Source organism: Globicephala melas, chromosome 13 (genome assembly GCF_963455315.2).
Source record: "Globicephala melas chromosome 13, mGloMel1.2, whole genome shotgun sequence".
NCBI classification, from domain to species: domain Eukaryota; kingdom Metazoa; phylum Chordata; class Mammalia; order Artiodactyla; family Delphinidae; genus Globicephala; species Globicephala melas.
In genome coordinates, this window is record NC_083326.1 from 81,134,514 (window position 1) to 81,153,031 (window position 18,518).

At 46.5% G+C, this 18,518-nt stretch overlaps 2 protein-coding genes across 13 annotated transcripts in view; one reads left to right on the forward strand and one right to left on the reverse strand.

Moving 5' to 3' along the window:
- The window catches only part of HVCN1 (hydrogen voltage gated channel 1), a 30,901-nt gene extending 17,282 nt beyond the window's left edge, over positions 1 to 13,619 (forward strand). For all 7 annotated transcript variants that reach the window (XM_060310520.2, XM_060310517.2, XM_060310518.1 and 4 more), the window contains 5 exons: positions 2,257 to 2,529; positions 7,325 to 7,429; positions 9,006 to 9,237; positions 11,233 to 11,345; positions 11,709 to 13,619. In XM_060310520.2, coding sequence (XP_060166503.1) covers positions 2,257 to 2,529; positions 7,325 to 7,429; positions 9,006 to 9,237; positions 11,233 to 11,345; positions 11,709 to 11,774 — 789 coding nt within the window. In that variant the 3' untranslated portion in view covers positions 11,775 to 13,619. The remainder of the gene's footprint in view (positions 1 to 2,256; positions 2,530 to 7,324; positions 7,430 to 9,005; positions 9,238 to 11,232; positions 11,346 to 11,708) is intronic.
- The window catches only part of TCTN1 (tectonic family member 1), a 29,418-nt gene continuing 22,576 nt past the window's right edge, over positions 11,677 to 18,518 (reverse strand). For 3 of the 6 annotated variants that reach the window (XM_030860320.2, XM_030860316.2, XM_060310516.1), the window contains 6 exons: positions 18,243 to 18,328; positions 17,583 to 17,723; positions 15,813 to 15,975; positions 13,669 to 13,794; positions 13,088 to 13,232; positions 11,677 to 12,170 (listed from right to left, as the gene is read on the reverse strand). In XM_030860320.2, the coding sequence (XP_030716180.2) occupies positions 13,089 to 13,232; positions 13,669 to 13,794; positions 15,813 to 15,975; positions 17,583 to 17,723; positions 18,243 to 18,328 (660 nt within the window). In that variant the 3' untranslated portion in view covers positions 11,677 to 12,170; position 13,088. The remainder of the gene's footprint in view (positions 12,171 to 13,087; positions 13,233 to 13,668; positions 13,795 to 15,812; positions 15,976 to 17,582; positions 17,724 to 18,242; positions 18,329 to 18,518) is intronic. The other 3 variants (XM_060310515.1, XM_030860319.2, XM_030860318.2) reach the window with 2 other exon arrangements.

The following is an 18,518-nucleotide window of genomic DNA, read 5'->3' on the forward strand; positions in this document are numbered from 1 at the left end:
GTTCCCCAAGAGTTTTTTTTTTTCCCTGAAAGTTATATTTTGCCCTGCCTCATGGAGTCTTGCTCTGCACATGTGGACTCAGCTAAAGTCCAATTTTTTTAGTTTCTTCTCTGCGCTGCTTCCTTTTCTCTGGTACCTTGACACACAAATTCCTGAGGAAGGAAAGTTCAATAGCCCTGAACTATAATCTTTGTCTCCAGAGTCCAGAAAGTACTTCCAGGCAGGTGATTGTGGGGGCTCATCTCATTTGTTTCTCTTCTCTCAGGGATCACAGTAAATTTCATATATTTTATCCAGTTTTATAGTTTATCTAGTCTTATGGCAGTTGCTTTAACTGGTATAGTTAATTTTATGGCAGTTGCTGTAACTGGTATAGTTGTTTATACCAGTTACTGTATCATGGTCAGAATCAGAAATCCCATTCTTTTATATGTTTATGCTCACATTTTACACATTCCGAAAACAATATATAGTAATATTTTGCGGCCATTGACGTAGGAAGAAAACTAGGAGAGTGTGGAATCCCAGATGCCAATGAAGGAAGTTTTTGAAGAAAGGGAGTGATCTGCTGTGTTCAGTACTGCTGAGGGGGTACACGTGGATGTCATCAGTGATACACAGAGACATAGTTCATTCATTTTAACTGTGTATAAAATTCCATCACATGAATAGAGAAAATTCACTTCTCTATCTCCTATCATTTAGGTGAACATTTGCAGTGAACATTCTTGAACATGTTACTGATTTGAGTACATGTGGGTGAGTTTCTCTTTGAAGCCTATCTAGGGGTGGGATTACTAGATCATTAACTAGTACAGCTTCCTCTTGACAAAACAATGCCAGATTGCTTCCAAAAATAGTGGTGCCAGTGTCTGTTCCTGTCTTCAGGGTTCAGGAGACCCCCTTTGCTTCACACATTCACCAGCATTTGCTATTGTAGACTTAAATTCTTGCCAATGTGAGGAACAAAAAGCTGTGTGATTGTTACGTCAATTCACATTTTCCTGAATATTAGTGAAGTTGAGTGTCTTGGCCATCTGGGTTTCCTCTCATGTGACCTGCCTGTTAATATCCACTACCTAATTTTACATGGAGTTGTATTTTTTGGGTAAGATTTCATTATATATTCTGAACACTAAAATCTTTGTCTATTAAATACATTGGAAATATTTACTCCCGGTCTGTGGTGTATCTGACTTTGTACAGATGTGTGTGTGAGAAAGAGAGAGCAAGAGATAAAAGTTTTTAGCTTTGATGAGTTAGGTCTATTCATTTCTTTTGTGTTTTGTGTCTTAGTTAAGCAATCCTTCCCAGACCTGAGGTCATAAAGATACTTGTCTGTATTTTGTTCTAAGACTTTTAAAGTTTTTAAAAATACATTTATATAGGTTAACACAACTGAAATTTACTCGGTGTGTGGTGTGAGGTAGGGATTTTTTTTTTTTTCCCTGTTGGGAAAGCCAGATATCCTAACCTCTCCAGTGTTTTCTCACTGACCTGTACTGCCATTGCCATCACATCCAAGTTCCCACGGGGACCTGGGTCTGTTTGGGGCTCTTTTTTCCTGTTATGCTGATCATATTGCCTATTCTAGTAAGCATACATGAAAGTTTTCATTATTGAACTTTATAAAAAATGTGATGTCTGGTAGGGTAAGTTGGGCAAAGGAATGGGAGGATATTTGCTTTTTTGCTTTGAAGTCCATCCATCTTTAAACAGCTGTCCATAATGTATTTAAAACAGCACTGGCTGAACTCAGGAAAAATCCGCTTGCTGCTCAGACCTTTCCAGGACTGATCTGTGGCATGGAAGGTGGGGAGGGTGGCTTCACTTTTGTGTGAAACTTCGGGTACTTTTACTTTTGCCTTTGCTCTCTCCCCGCCCTGCCAACTCTCACCTCTGGGGTTTTAGGTTGTGATGTCTCTGAACCATGGGCTGCTCTTCCAGTATTTACATGAGGGCCTGTGGTGGGTGTTTTGCGACTGGGTGGCAGTACCTCTCCTGTTGGTTACTGCCAACCAGACCACAGTGGCAGGCCTGACGGAATCTGGGGTTTCCTGTTGCCTCACCGGCCCTGAGACCCTGGATTCCAAAAATAAATGCACGAGAAACCACTGTGACCTCATGGTCTGTGCTTGCACGGTGCTTTGAGCACGGGGACTGTCTTCACCCCGTGGCCCGGCCCAGCGGGGGCCCTGCTCCCCCAGAGTGACAGATGGGCCACCTGAGCGCTTCCTCTCTGTCCCCTCCCTTCAGGCAGTCACCCGCAGGGCCAAGGTGGCTCCCGCCGACAGGATGAGCAAGTTCTTGAAGCACTTCACCGTCGTTGGCGATGACTGCCACGCGTGGAACATCAACTACAAGAAGTGGGAGAATGAAGAGGAGGAGGAGGAGGAGCCACCGCCCACACCGGCCTCGGGCGCAGAGGGCAGAGATGCCGATCCTACCGCGGCCCCTGCCCCCGTGCCCAGGCCCCGCCTCGACTTCAGGACCACTTTGAGGAAGCTCTTCAGCGCCCACAGGTTTCAGGTAGGTGGGCAGAGGCCCGAGATGCCTGGGGTGGGGCAGAGCCGTCAGCAAAGAGTCACGAGGGCAGGGTAGGGGCCCTTCTCTGCCACCAGCTTCTTCACTCCACAGACATCTACGGAGCACTGACCATGTGCTGGGCAGGTCCCATGTGGTCTGGGGCAAAGTAAGTCTTAATCCAAAAGTCAATTAAAGTTCATCACCTGATGAAAATGGATAAACAAAATGTGATCTATCTGTCCTCAGCCATAAAAAGGACTGAAGCACTGACACATGCTACAATTCGGATGAACCTTGTCAACGTGATCCTAAGTGGAAGAAGCCAGACACAAAAGGCCACATGTCTTATAATTCCATTTATATGAAATGTCAGAACACGTAAATCCACAGAGACAGCAGACTGGAGGGAATGGGACGGGGGGAGTGACTGCTTAATGGATACAGAGTTTCCATTTGCAGGAATGAAAACATTCCGGAACTAGATAGCGGTGATGGTTGCACAACCTTGTGAATGTGCTTAATGCCTCTAAACTTTATGCCAACTTTAAAATAGTTAAAATGGTAAATTTTATGTTATGCAAAATTTACCACACACACACAAAGGAGACCGGGGGCGGGGGGGCATCTCTTCTTTTGTGAAGTGATGCCAAAAATATCTGCCTTGCTTAACCCACCGCCAGCTTCCAGGTGTGGTTATGGGGAGACCCTGAGAGGGAGACGCAGACTTCAAAGAATGGCAAAGGGAATGGGACTTCTACAGGTTTCAATGTCTGTCCCAACATCTGCCGATTTTGAAGGACAAACGCGGGTGGAGTCTGGCCAGCCCTGTCTGAACCCCACCCCACGTCCCCGATGTGGGCAGGCAGGTGTCTGGAAGCATGTTCTGAGTCCCAGGAGAAAGCAGGAGGCTCCTTGTCAGCCCAGTCCCTGAACGGAGCCATTTTGGGGTCCCTGCTGCAGGGATAACTACGATAATCCAGCCCCTCCCTAGAGCTAATGCCCCCCCTGGAAGCAGAGAGAAGCAGCCCTTGCCTCTCCCATCACTGACTTTGTTCCATGGTAAATAGAAAGAAGGAATTATTTTAGTCTTTTTTTTTCCACTCTTGTGTGACTTAGAGAAACAAAGCAGGCAACACAGCACTCCTGACAGCTTAGTGCTTTCCTCTGTGGCTCTGACAGAAGAGAAGACGTGGTGTTAAGTTGTTGGTGTTGAACTCCCAAACCCTCAATTTCAGAGAGAAGGAAGGAGCCAGCTTCCTTCCAGCTGCAAGGGGAGCCCTTGGGAGGTCCCACCTCTCCTGACCGGGCCCCCCAGGGGCACGTGGCTCTGGGGGAAAGCAGAGTAGAGACGTTTATTCATTCACTCAGCAGTGCAGTCGCTTCTTAGTTTCTACTATGTGCCAGGGGTACAGCAGTGAGTGTGGTGGGCATGTCCCTGCCCTCAGTCTTGGAGGATTAATGGTCCGTGAAGAGGTGGGCATTCCAGTAATCAGACAGATGCTGGAATCAAGTGGAGAGAAGTCCTCTGTAGGGAAACTGACGGGGGCTCTCAGAGATCTTGGGGGTGGGGGAGACCCGACCTAGGATGTGAGGTGGAGGACGTGTGGCAGAGGAGGTGACATTTCACCTGATACCTCAAGGTTGGGCAGTAGTGAGCTCTGTGGATGGAAGGGGAGGAGCTTCCCAGGCAGAGGGGGCTGTGTTTGCAAAGGGCCGGGGGTCGGAAAGGGTCTTCAGTATTCGAGAATTTGAGAAGGGTCCACGTGGCATATATGTATCCAGTAGAGGGAGAGGAGGCACTGGAAGGCCATCCGTGGGCAGTGGACAGCCATCGAAGGTTCTGAGTATGGGGGTGGGGAGGGGTTGACATGAGCAGTTTGTAGAAGGGCCCAGAGTAGAAGCAGGGAGCCCACCTTGGAGTAGGGGTGAGAGTTTAAGGGTTTGATCTCTGCAGATAGAATCAGCATACAGGAAGATTCTGGAATCCCTTTCTTGGGTGCAGTCTCCACCTATTCCCATGGTTTGAGGTGACCAAGGTGACATGATATATAGTTAACTGTTGTCACTTCTCCCACAGAATGGCACAACCAACCAAGGGAGAGAATTTGGGGTGAGTCAGGCCTCTGTGGAAACCATGGACGGACAGGGTAGCTGGGCTAGGGGAGGATGGCCAGGAAGGCCAGGAGCCTCACTTCTATTACCTGCTCACCGGGGCCGGGCCCTCTGCTGAGCGCTCCTCACACATTATCTCACATGATGCTCCCCTTGTCACTCAGGGTAGAAAATGTGGCCAACCCCATTATCCCCTGAAGGAAGCTGAAGCTTAGAGTTAACGTTGAGGCTCAGCGGAGTTGAGAGCTGTGCCCAAGGTCCAGGCTAACGGGGGAGCCGGCCCAGGACTGGCTGCCCCACAGTCCACGCTCTGCGCTGCTGCGTGCTGAGGCTAGGCACACCCATTTTCCAGTGACGATTTGGAATTAACCAGCTTCCCTGAATTCTCAGCATTTTTCTTTGTGATGTGGCTCCCTTCAGAACTAGTACTGCCTTGTGAACTGGCAAATTCAGGGCCTTAGGGATTAGTTCATAGAAGCTGCAGTTGGGACCTGGGCATTATAGTTTGTGACCTTGGGTCTCTCTCTCACTTCTTAAAATTGAGGTGAGATTCACATAAAGTTAATCACTTTAAAGTGAATAATTCAGTGGCATTTATTTAGTACATTCACAATGTTGTCCAACTGTCAACCACTATCTAGTTCCAGAACATTTCCATCACCCCAAAAAGAGATCTAGTACCCATTAAACAATAATCCCCAATCCCTGATAAACACTAATCTTTCTGTCTCTATTGATTTGCCTGTTCTGGACATTTCATGTAAATGGAATCATAAAATATATGTGGTCTTTTGTGTTGGGCTTCTTTCACTTAGCATAATATTTTCTAGGTTCATCCACATTGTAGCATGTGTCAGTGCTTTCATTCTTTTTTTTTTGCGGTACGCGGGCCTCTCACTGTTGTGGCCTCTCCTGTTGCGGAGCACAGGCTCTGGACGCACAGGCTCAGCGGCCATGGCTCATGGGCCCAGCCGCTCCGCGGCATGTGGGATCTTCCCAGACTGGGAATATATATATATATATATATATATATATATATATATATATATATATATATATATAATATTCAGTCTGTTTTTAATAACTCTGTGCCTTGGTTTTAGACCAGATGAGCTCTTAGATCCCTTTAGGTCTAAAAACCAAAGAGGGAGGGAGGAAAGAAAGAAGGAAAGAAAGACCTCACCTGAGGCTTGAGTATTTTTTTGGCTGCATTGGGTCTTCGTTGCTGTGCATGGGCTTTCTCTAGTTGTGGCGAGCAGGGGCTACTCTTCCTTGCAGTGCACGGGCTTCTCATTGCGGTGGCTTCTCTTGTTGCGGAGCACGGGCTCTAGGCGTGCAGGCTTCAGTAGTTGTGGCACACGGGCTTAGTAGTTGTGGCTCGCAGGCTCAGTAGTTGTGGTGCACAGGCTTAGTTGCTCCGTGGCATGTGGGATCTTCCCGGACCAGGGATCGAACCCACGTCCCCTGCATTGGCAGGCAGATTCTTAACCACTGAGCCACCAAGGAAGTCCCTTGAACCTTTACTAAGCTACTGAATTTGGATTTGTCTGAAAACTTCATTACAAAGCACTTTGCCATACAATTTTCACAATAAACCATGTCATCAAATACTTAATTACTGAAATAATTACTACAGGTTGAAATGGTCAAAAGGTTTAAGAGTCCACTCTTTATAGGCCTGAACTTGTTTAATTTCACCCTGAAACTGTAGAAACTGCCAAGATAATGGCGGATTAATTTTCAGAGATCAAAATCTATCTACCTGGGAGTGTAAGAGGCAAGGCCCTGGGGGAAGTAAGTGATGGTCCAGTATTTCCAAGGGAAGAGAAGGGTCACGCAGTGTCCTTTGGGGTTCCTCCCGTTGCTGCCATTTCCACCACCACCATGTCATCCCCAGGGTCTCCCCAAATGCCGTCACCTCCACCCCACCTTTAATGTCCTCACCATCATCACCACCTCCGTCACCATGACTACCCCCACTGCCATTGATAAGACCACCCACTCACTTCACCCTGGTTCCCACCTTCCTCCCCCCTCCAGCAGGTCACAAAACCCACCGGATTGTCTTTCCTACAGCAGCTCTTCTCTGTTCTCCAGGAGACGCAGGACTCCCTCCCCCTTCACTCCCAGCGAGCACGTGCGAGTTGGGGTGGGTACCTCACGGCTCCAGCCAGAAGCTGTTTCATGGGCACAGTGGACGTCACTCTAACCCAGCTGCCTGGAGGAGGCCATATCTCTGAGGCTGGATGTTTTAAATTTTAAATTGCTTATTGAGCATCTGTTCTGGGCGTACCCTGGCAAGAGCAATCCCCAGAACTAGAAAAATAAATGCTTTTAGAAACTTCAGTATATTTTGCCATCTAGGAATTAGCAGTTTGGTTGGAGAGATGCTGAGAAGCAGTGAATTTATGAGTAAGAGAAAGACCAATGGTGACCGAGGGTCAGTCACTGGGCCACACGGAGGCTTTAGGAGGACAGGCACTGCCCAGGGCTGGAAGGAGGGGCTCCTGTCCAGAGGAGCTGGCCCCCAGCAGGCTCCCTGCAGGGCGCTCGGGCTGTGGGCAGTGGCCTACCATCCTTGGCGTCTTTCCCCAGTGGTTTCACTCAGATGTTTCCAGCCCTTAAAGATGAAAGGAGGGTCCCCATTTAGGTCTCATGGTTTCTTGCTTCTTCCCTTGGTCCACAGGTTATCATCATCTGCCTGGTCGTTCTGGATGCCCTCCTGGTGCTCGCCGAGCTCGTTCTGGACCTAAAGATCATCCAGCCTGACAAGAATAACTATGCCGCCAGGGTAGTGTGTCCGCAGCCCTTTAATGTGGTTCACTCTGTGGGTGGGCAGGGTGGGGCAGCACCTGCCTTGGAGTAACCAGGCCTATTTGAGGGTAGTTTGATTGGGTGCTTTCAGTCAAAGAGCAGAGAAAATGTCTTCCTTTCCCAATTATAGATACGAATTTACTACAAGCAGGAAACCTCCTCAAGTCACTTGATGGCTTGAACCTTGAGCTATCCTAGACCACTGAGCTGGAGTTTGTCACTGATTATCAAACCAGGAGCATGATTCCTTCCCATCCCCCAGAGGAAGACGAGCTGTTTTTCCTCCTGTCAACATTCTGATGTGGTCCCTGTGCTGGAGCCATTTGGGGGGGATGTGCCCACCATTTATTCCCTGATTCACAGTTCCTGCCTGAGCCCGTCCCAGACATTCACCCAAAGGGCAGTGGACACACTGAAAATGCATTGTGCGGCCCATCACCAGTAACTGGGGAGAAGGCCAGGGGCTTAAAAGCATCTCCCCACACCCTTTGAAAAAAATTCAGTGGACAATGCAAAAATGTCTTTTCAAATGGTAAAAGAGCAGGCAGAAAATATTAAACCTCCTTCCTACTCGTGGCCCCTTTCACCACGGCAGCCGTTAACGTTTTCTTCTGTGCCAACCCAAGTCCTCCCATAGATGATTATCTTTCCTCTCCCTGTTGTTTAATAGAATCAGTAATATACCTCCTATACTCACTGTCTTGTGCCTTTTTCTTTACTTTTTATTATGAAAAGTGGCAAATATACATTTTGCTGTATTTGCTTTCTTTATATATATATATATGTATCCACAAACACACCCCACACCCATCTATTTTTGTCTGACCATTCAAAAGTAAGTTAGACATCACGGCACTTCGCCCCTAAACACTAAATATCCAAACTGTCCCAAATTTGGTCACTGTGAGCCTCTTCGAGCTGACTGCTCTGTCCTCTTGACATGACTCCATAGCCTTTGAGCGTTTCCTTGTTTTCTGGCCCTGGATGATGTCCCAGCTCATTCGTACTTTCCCTGCCCCAGAATGGAAAAGGTTACTTTAGTGAAGGCTAGTATTTATAAATCAAGATCTGGGAACTCTCTTCAATTACCATCTTACCATCATTTCTAGTCGATACATACGGATCAGCCTTGGTCTTTTGAACAATTGCGTAATGCTCCATGTGGAGATACCATAATGCATTTAACAAGTGCCCTAGTCTAGTGGACGTTTCTGTTGTTCTCCAAACAATGTAGAAAATCTTTTGTTCTGCAAATGATGTTGCAGTAAATATCCTTACTGTCTTTGTGCACGCGTGAGCTTTGCAGGGCCAAAGGGCATGGCGGATGTTTTCAACTGCCATTGCCCCATTGCCCTTCAGAGAGCAACGTGTGTGCTGTTCTCAGCCACAGTCCGGCCCGAGAACAGCGCCTGGTGCTGGCAGGAATTAGCGATTGGTCAAATGAATGGATTCTCTCGGTGACTGGGCAGGGGCATTCAAGGCCAGCTCGTCCGTGTGACCTGCCCCAGCCCATGACAGCCTGAGTCTACTCTGTATCTCCTTGTCCCCTTCAGGTGTTCCACTACATGAGCATTGCCATCTTGACCTTTTTTATGATGGAGATTTTCTTTAAAATATTTGTCTTCCGCTTGGAGTTCTTTCACCACAAGTTTGAAATCCTGGACGCCATCGTCGTGGTGGTTTCCTTCATCCTCGACGTTGTCCTCCTTTTCCGGGAGCATGAGTTTGAGGCTCTAGGGCTGCTGATTCTGCTCCGCCTGTGGCGGGTGGCCCGGATCATCAACGGTATGTCCCCTGCGCTCCTGGGCTGGGGGGGGGGGTGGGGGATGGGACAGTGGGTGGAGCCTGGAAGGGGCGCAGAGGCCCTGGTCCTCCTCCTCTTGGCAACCAAGAGAAACATGGTCTGATTTGGTGTCCCACCGTCACCTTTGTGGCTACAAATTGACACCAGGACGTGTTCTCTGAGAGGAAGTGCCTTTCTCCTTCAGACTCTCATTTCTATGATTACTGAAAGATGGTTATGGCAAGGGTTAGACTAATCCCTGATCAATCCCTGCCAACTTGGTTCCCAAAGCACCTTTGTTTTTCATTTGGTGTTTCCTGGAGAGTGTTCTACCAAACCCCATCCCACCTTGGGAGGGGCACCTTCGGAAGGGGAGCAAGGAAGCTGAGAAATGCTGTACACTAGACTCTGCCCCCTTTGAGAAAGTCACAACACGAGTTAGCATGATGAAGGCTCTGAGAACTGTAATTGTTTTCCAAGTTGACCAGTTCAACACTTTGGGAGGAAATAACACCTATGAGCGTGCTGTAGACTCTGGCTCTGGAGGACACACTTGGGGAAATACTGCTTTACCGTATTTCAGGTACAGATCCTCTTCCTCACACACTCTCTGTTGGTGCAGGGAGCCTCCATGTCAGAGAAGCCATTTGTGCTGTGGTTTTATGTGGACCTAGTGACTGGTTAGCGGTTCAGCCATCAGCGAACTAGTCAGAGTTGATCAAATGCCTGTCCTCAGACTTGCCGCATCAGAATCACCCTCGACACTTTAAGGGGAGAGTCTGGTGCGGAGCCCAGAGGGAGGTGTCCGTCTGTGAAGCACTCCCAGGTGACTGGGTGTCCAGCAGGGTTGGGAATCCCTAGACTAGTGCCCAACACGACGGGCTGTGGGTCGCTGTCAGGAGACTGACTGAGCGACAGTGCAGCCTGTTGGAAGCAGGCCCATCCCCTGCTGTGGCCGCCTGCTGTGGTGCCACCTGGCCGGGCTGTGAGAGCGGCTCTGTCGGGCATGTGGGCTTTGGGGGCGGCCAGTTCAGACCTAGTGATTAAAGTAAAGCCTATTAAGAACCTTTATTTGGGTTCTGTCAAAGGAAATAATGGAAGCTTTTCAGATAATATTTTAGATGCTTATGTCGATTTTTTCATCTAATCTAACAGAAAAATACTCTCTGCAAAGGTTATGTGAGGTAGATAGACCATGACTGATTATAAATGACTCATGAAGCAGTTACTACCCAGTACTCTTACATCACACTGTTGTGAGATTTGTTCATTTTCTTTGTCTAAATGGCAGCGAGGCATATGACTGGCTATTGCCCGTTATTACACTGCTATCAAATTTAGTAGCGTGACTGAAGCAACACAAGGCTAAACCGGATTCAGTGAGACAACCAGGAACACTGTGGACCAGAGGCGGCTACTCCCAGGCCTTGTGGGCGCCACACGTGTGGGGGAAGGTCCAGACTCTGTCACTCACACTTGGAAAGGGGCAGAGCAGCCCTACTGCAGCCCAGTCTTTGAGACCGTGTCTGCAGTGTGGTGTGGGCATTTGGGAGCCCCCCCCCCAGCCCCCAAGCCAAGATGCAGGTCATTGTCTGACAACTGGCCACAGCTCTGGAGGCAGAAAGTTGGCAAAGTGACAGTCCCAACCCCAAGCTTGAGCATTTCCAGGCTTGCACTTAGTGCCTTTTGAACAACTGCTGCTAAGTAGCAAGACTGTTGTGAACTGCCCCCTACTAAGGAGCTTAACCTTCATCTGGTCAGTGATTATTTTTAAGGATTTCTCACACCAGAAAAGCCAAAGAAGTATTTCACAGCTGGGTACTGAGTAGCTCAGAAATGAAAACTCTGACCCTCCTAGTTCTGATGCCTTTAAGCCATGATGACTGTTTTACTTGTCACCACTCTTCCCAGTTATACATTTGTAAGGAATACAGTTTTTTTCCCAAGGGGCTAAATTAGAGACCAGTATCATGGAGACCCTCGCAATTATTTTTCAGGGATAATTATCTCGGTTAAGACACGTTCTGAACGGCAGCTACTAAGGTTAAAACAGATAAATATACAACTGGCCACCAAGATCCAACACCTTGAATTCAGCTGCTCTGAGAAGGTAAGAAGGTGTCTGGGAAAACGCCCTCTGTGAACACAGATCGTTCCCTCCCTCCAGCACTGAGCTTCTCCAGGCCAGGCCTCTGCTCACTCAGTGCCCTTAGCCTGGAGCCCACTTCCCTCGGTCAGGCCTTCCTTGTCCTTTTGGATTCAGTTTAGGCGTTGCCTCCTTCCCTGCAGCTTTGCCAGGTCTCTCTCCTCACTGCCATCGCTGCTGGGCCCCGGCTGACTGATTGCATGAGGAGTATGGCTTTCATTCAGCTCTGCTTCCCTGTGCGTGTCTGCGGCTCACTGTGTGACTGCCACATCCCTGGTGAGGCTCAGAAGGTAAATTCAGTTATTTGTCTGCTTTTTGTAATAACAGGAACAAGAAATTGAAAGACTTAACAAGCTATTGAGACAGCATGGACTTCTTGGTGAGGTGAACTAGAGGCATACCTGCTCCACCCACCCCAAAGGGAAGACCTGCCTCACGGGCTTGTGACGAGGAAGACAGCCGCCCCTCCTGGGGCCACGTTGGGGAGAGGTTTGCTTTGATGGCTTTGTCTCACTGCTGCCAGCTCGGATTCTGGGGGACACAGTCTTTCAGAGGCTCTATTTCTTCCTTGGTGTGACTGAGAATGTCCCATCCCATTCCCACCCCACACTGTTTAACAAATGTATCATAAACTATATTTTTCTCATGCTGAACACTTGACTCTTGCTTGAAAATGAACAACAAGCTGGACAATTACTAGCTGTATATAAAACTTAATCTCATCAAATGTACAGTTTTCACAGTTCACACGTATATTAAGGAACCAGTGCATCCTTTCATATGACCACTCTGAAAGACAAAAGAGAAAAAAGAGAGCTACCTTAGCTATCAGCACATTCTAGAAAAATATTTTCTATTTCCAAGCTGTTCTAAAGAGCTAATCACAATGTCCCCCAAGGGGCTTGTTCTCAAGTACCCAGCCCCTCCTCTGCGTCCTCCAACTTTTAGCTGGCTCCACCCAGTTCTGCACCCTGACAACATTTTTCTCAATTACTGTACAATTAATGTATAAAATAAACTCTCTCCTTCCCGCAGGCCCTCCTACTGTATTCTTTCTAGGTTCAACTGCTTGGAATCACTCTGTGGCATCCTATACCGGCCCACTAGCTGGAGAGCAAGCTAGCTTCAGTGCCTGGTACAGAAGTAGCAATTAGACCCAAGACTCCACTGTAATTAACGTGACATTTGGGGGAAGATCCCCTCGTGAGGCCTTGTACTCTACTTGCATGATTTTATACCACTTGCTATTTTTGTACTCATTTTAACGGGACCTGAAAAGCCTGAACTAAAAATAATATTTTAGTATATGTGCTGCCGAAGCGAGCACTAAAAATAATATTTTAAAAAATAACTCACATTAAAGCAGGGGATGAATAAACTGGATAAACCCTCAACGCCTGCACTACTTCAAGGTCTGTTCTCTTTACGTTCTTCCCAAAGGTGCAACTTGGCTCCCGCATATGACCTATGTACTGAGAGTACTGGAAATGGCCAAGCCAGACCCCTTCTAAAGTCAAAGCAAGTAGAATGAAATTCCCAAAGGGAGAAAAGAGAGGAGGGAAGTGAGTGGAGAGGGGAAGTGTGTCGGTCTGGGGGCAACCTCAAGGGTTATACGTATAATAAAGTGGGATGTCTCCAAGGAGCCCTGGGCCCCACACGCGCTTGATTAGGCAGGTGTGGTGTAGTTTCCCTATTTAATGACTTACGTCAAACAAATGGGAAGAAGAAATTAAAGGGCAGCCTAGCATTGATGGTTGGGCGAGCTCTGAAGCCTGCCTCTGCAGGTGCAGACACATCCACAAAAGTAACCGCAGTGGAAATAAGAATTGTCCTTTTATTTCCTGAGTTGGTCTGTAATAAAAAAAAATCAGAGTGATGCAAGCCCTACCCTCCAGTGTATTCACCAGGATAACAAAGATGGGACAGCTTTCATTTCCTTCCTCACCCAACCACTGTTGGTTCATGAATCTGGTAGGTACGTGGAGGGCTAATCAGCCATTAACTCAGAGGAGAGATACAATTTTCACTCAGGTTGTCCTAACACATCGATGTCATTCACAACTCAAGACAAGAGTTTTAAAAGATCAAGTCTAAACAAGAATGTTAATGTGAATAAAACCCCTGTGTTCAGGGGAGTTTTTTCTCCAAATAAAAGATAATGACTGCTAAATTGTTTTAAGAATCCAGATTGTTTAAATTTTAATTATCTTTTTTACAAAATAAATTTCACCTATCACAGTTTTGTCTGGACTCGTGTCTTAACCTATACCTTTAAAATTAGGCCTACCTCAGGAAACGAGGATGAAATCAGATTTGCAGTTACATTGACGATTTTAGCCTGTGGGTTCAATAAGGATCCGTATTTAGTCCACTTCACTTCTATAGCCAACGCCACTGGGAGCTGGCAAGAATCCTGCCAAACAAAATGCCATTAATCAATTTGAGTATTAAACAACCTCAAGTCAAACTTAATCTGCAGTTCAGAGTTTTTATTACAAAATGTTCTGAACAAGAGGATGAATAGACTCTAGAAAAGCACATATTTTAAAGTACTCAATGCTCCAAAAATATTTTAACACCTAAAGCATAATTTTTCCATCCCTTCCCATCTCTAAAGAGGCCAGCATTACCTGGCAGCTGTGGTAACCCCAATACCCAACTGTGGAACCTCCAGGGCCTTAACAGCTCTAACTGCACCTGCCTGTTTACATCTACCTCAGAGATACTTCAGGAGCGAAGTTGGCACGGGGGGAGGGGGGAGAGGGAGAACGGTATTATTAACAGACAGAAATTAAACCTGACTGCATATCATGTTAAAATGCACTTAGAGGAAATTTAAGTGCTTCCTTGTCACTTATCTGATTTCATCAGTTGGCAATTAAGATGCTACATGGGGGTATACAGGCGGCATCTTAAGCTGTCACAGATGTTAACTCTCCCTCTGCACCGAGAGCACTGGTGCCACAATGAAGCTGCCCGAGTTCAGGCTAGACACTGGGACCTGGGCCTGAGGCCTCTGCCCAGGACCCCTGTTTGCTCAGCCCCAAGGGGAAAATGGGCAAGGGGGCCTTCCAGACCTCTTTCCTGCCTTTACAGTCTCATCAATTGGCAAATGTAATAATGTTGAAGCTGCCCAACGGGGAGATGGAGTTCCACTGGAGTATTCTACTTTTGTGTGTGAAATTTTTCCACAATAAAAAGTTTAAAAAAATACATCTCTTTAGGGCATGAAAAGCTAGCAGGCCTGCTAAATTTGGTGCCTGCCAAAAAGGCACAGGTGGAATTCCTTGGCTTAAAACTGCCTTTTAAGAAATTTGCAAGCTGAAAAATCCTTGAGAATATCCTGTTATTAGGAAAAGATGCAACACGCAGCTGGTATCAACTGAGCTTAGCAGATGCTCTCGTGCTGGCTATGCCTAGAAGGCTGGTACAAAACCCGTTCCAGGCCCTCTGAGCTCCCTGACCAGCACAGACCCCAGCAGTGCTAGTGTCTGCACTGCTGCCCCTCTCCCCTCAACCTATGTTTTCCCTTCTGAGGGATAAGTAATAACTGGATGTCTTAACCATCTCTGAGAAACTAGAAGCAATTTGCCTGGTTCACTGAGGCAGCAGAGCTGAGCCAAGACTTAGGTGAACAGCAGGGACTGAGTAACCACGGGTCCCTGCTGGGGACTCGGTGGGGAGGGCAGGATCGGAGCTAGTCCTCACCCCCATTATCCCCACGCTATAAATGTGCTAAGCAGGTAATGAGAGGCCTGAAGAAACTGTGACAAGAAAAAGCCGGGCAATTAAAGGATAAGATGGGGAGCACGCCTGCGGTGACGGGGGCTGGCCCACACTCTGACTGCTGAGACAAAAGAAAAAGGTGGGCAGAAGAACCGCACGTGATCCAGAACCTATTTGGAGGACGTCAACTTCCATTAAACTCTTCTGGGAACTTTAGAATTGAAAGCTCTGACATGTGGACTGCTTTTATAGACCAGGGAACAACGGATGGGACAGCTGTGCAGACGGAAGTCTTGTTGAAACAGTTCTGACATTTACCTATCATATCACGATGCCTAGAGAAGGCCTTACATAACACCAACAAGGAATAGGATGGTGACTGGTAGTGGTTTCCATTTATGGAGTGACCACTAGGCACCATGAATGTTACCTCATTTAACTCTCAACAAGTCCATGAGGTCAGTAATATAGCTATCAGATGAGGAAACAGAGGCTCAAACCTGTAAAACCACTGGCCAAAGGCGACAATGCTAACTAGGGGCAAAATCAGTGTTCAAGATCCAGGCTCATCTAACGACAAAGCCCAAGCTCCTACCCAGAGCCCCCCACCGCCAGCTCCCCCACTGCCTCTACCTCCCCACAGTGAGGGGCAGGTGCACGTTGGAGAGACCACTAGCATGTGGCCTTCAACTTCGCCCCCTTTACCTTCATGTGGGACGTCTGGGTGATGAAGTGGACGGGTACCCAGTCCAGCACATCCTGGGCCTGGGAATTTCCAAAAGGGGCCACATAATCTGGGAAGCCCTGGCCCTTCAGCAGGCTCTCCACCTTCTGCGCTACCAGCCTACACGCGATAGCTTTGGTCAGTCTTTTGGGAAAGGAAACAAGGTCAACCGAATGAGGTGATTGTTCAGACCTGCAGTTTTTTGTGTTTTTTTTTAAATAAGTGTCAGGGTCATATTTTATTTTGACATTTCTCTGGTACACAAAAAAGTACTAAAAAATGAGAGACAAGGTATTAGCCTTTATGTTACAACTGCAAAATGCATCACTTTAATACAGTGTTAGTACCCATAACATCTCTGATTATAGAATATCGTACCTGCAGTTTTTACAGCCCTCAACAACACGCATATTCTCTCTAGTTTCTTTTCTCACTCTCTAAAAGGGGATTTTTTTAAGTGAAAGTGTCTCTCACTTTGTGAAATCTTGGTTGGCCAGGGAGATGAATCCAAAACAATGTTTCCCAAACTGTATTCCATGGAGAGGCTCTGTACAAGAAGGGTTCCATGACCAAAAATTTGGGAACTATTGCATACCCATGTCCCCCCTGAAGTACACTGGTGTACTGAAGACTCTGAGAAGTGCTTACTTAGTAAGGAATCATGTTTTTAACTTTAATTTGGTGTTTCCCAAACATACTGGACCACAGACTTACCCCTACTGACATGTTATGGAAATGTATCCCATGGAACCCTCTTTGAGAAATGCTAGTCTAAAGCAATCAGAATGATGTAAATGGTGAATATTGGTCTAACCAAAATAATGATGTAGATACCCTGGGGAGACATAAGGATGGGAAGTGAGCGGGTGGTGGGGTAGGGGATCAAAGGAGAAAGAGCCAAATCTTCATCCTCCACAGTGGGAGCTCAATAAATAAAAAAAGTCATAATAAAATAGATAAGCAACAAGGGCCTATTGTATAGCAAAGGGAACTATGTTCAATTGCTGTAATAACCTATAACGGAAAAGAATCTGAATCTGAAAAGAATATAACTGAATCACTTTGCTGTACACCTGAAATTATAAATCAACTATACTTGAATAAAAAAATTAAAATTAAAAATAAATAAGTCATAAAACCAAAAAAATCAAGAAGTAGCATTACGTTGGGTTATTTAAATATTTGGGGGTAAATTTCCAAAAAATCAGCTGTAAGAGTTGCAAGTGATTATCTCTGGGATGGGGGAAATGAAGGTAAGAACTGCTGTCTTTAGAACAAGCCATGAAGAGCTGTTTGACATTTTACATTATGTTTGATAATAAAAAGATAAATTAAAAACAGATCACATTCAGGCTGCCTCTCATTAGGTTTGTTGTGCTGAGTACATTAAAATTCAGAAATAAAGGAAGGACTTTCAGAGAACATATTTTTGCTATGAACTCAAGAGCTATGCCACCTTAGAAACAAAACATACGAAGCCTTGAGATTTTTACTCTGCCATATTTGATAAGCGCAAGGGTTGTAACACTTTCCTTTGAATCATGACAAATGGTTTACGGTTATGAGAATTAAAATTAGAAAACCAAAACTACAACATTGTAAGTTACTGTTACTGTTGCTACTACCCACTAATAATAATGCTAATGAGCCTGTCAGCTGATGCAGAGTTCTGATTAAAATGCAAAGGGTAAGAATGCTTTGTTTTCTGATCAACACAAATGGGCTCCAACAGAAGCAAGTTACTCTCTTACCTGAGTTTACAGCCAGATTGCATGTTGTAACCAAATAATACTGGGGTCCGGATCCCCGCTATTGCTAAGCAGTCTTGCTCAGCTGTGCTACGAAGAAGAGTAAGTTGTCCGTATCTGTTCGTGGTCTGCATAATCCCAGACATTCACAGAAGGTTAAGGGAGTTGCCCAGTACTAAAGCAGCTGATTCTTAAGAGATGGTGTCATATGAGTCACATAGGAGAGACCCAAATATCCCTTTCTCTAGGTCTCGGGAATTTTGACAGTTACTTCCCAGAAGAAGGCAAAAAATAGTTATAACTGTTTTCCTTGATTAGGAGATCCTCAGGAGAAAACTTCTCAGAAACAGGCCCTTCAAAATTAACTCCAAATTTTCAAAATCACTCAATTTGTTTAAGAGTCTCTGTTTAAGTATAAAATTAAATACCTCTAAATGTCTGTCAAGCTTTCTGTCTTAAGATTTTCACTGTAAGACACTGACACTCTCCTGCGCTGTACTGCTCCACCCTGTCAGGCTCCACACAGCCCTACCTGCTGTGCAGGCAGAGGCACCCACAGGAAGCTCTGGCGAGAGTCCAGCCCTCAGGACTCTCAGCAATAAGAAGTGCAGCCCACACACATGGACAGGGGAATCAAGCTTCTCTATGGTGCCAAAAGGATATCCCTTCTGAGGCTGAAATCCAGCAGCTAACGGGAGTCCCACAACATAACCAGGGTTTCCACTGAGAGGAACTGGCTTTGTATTTTGCTGAAAGACAATGCAGAAATGCCCCAAGTAATTCTCTTTTTTTTTTTTTTTTTTTTTTTTTGCGGTACGCGGGCCTCTCACTGTTGTGGCCTCTCCCGTTGCGGAGCACAAGCTCCGGACGCGCAGGCTCAGCGGCCATGGCTCACGGGCCTAGCCGCTCCACGGCACGTGGGATCCTCCCGGACCGGGG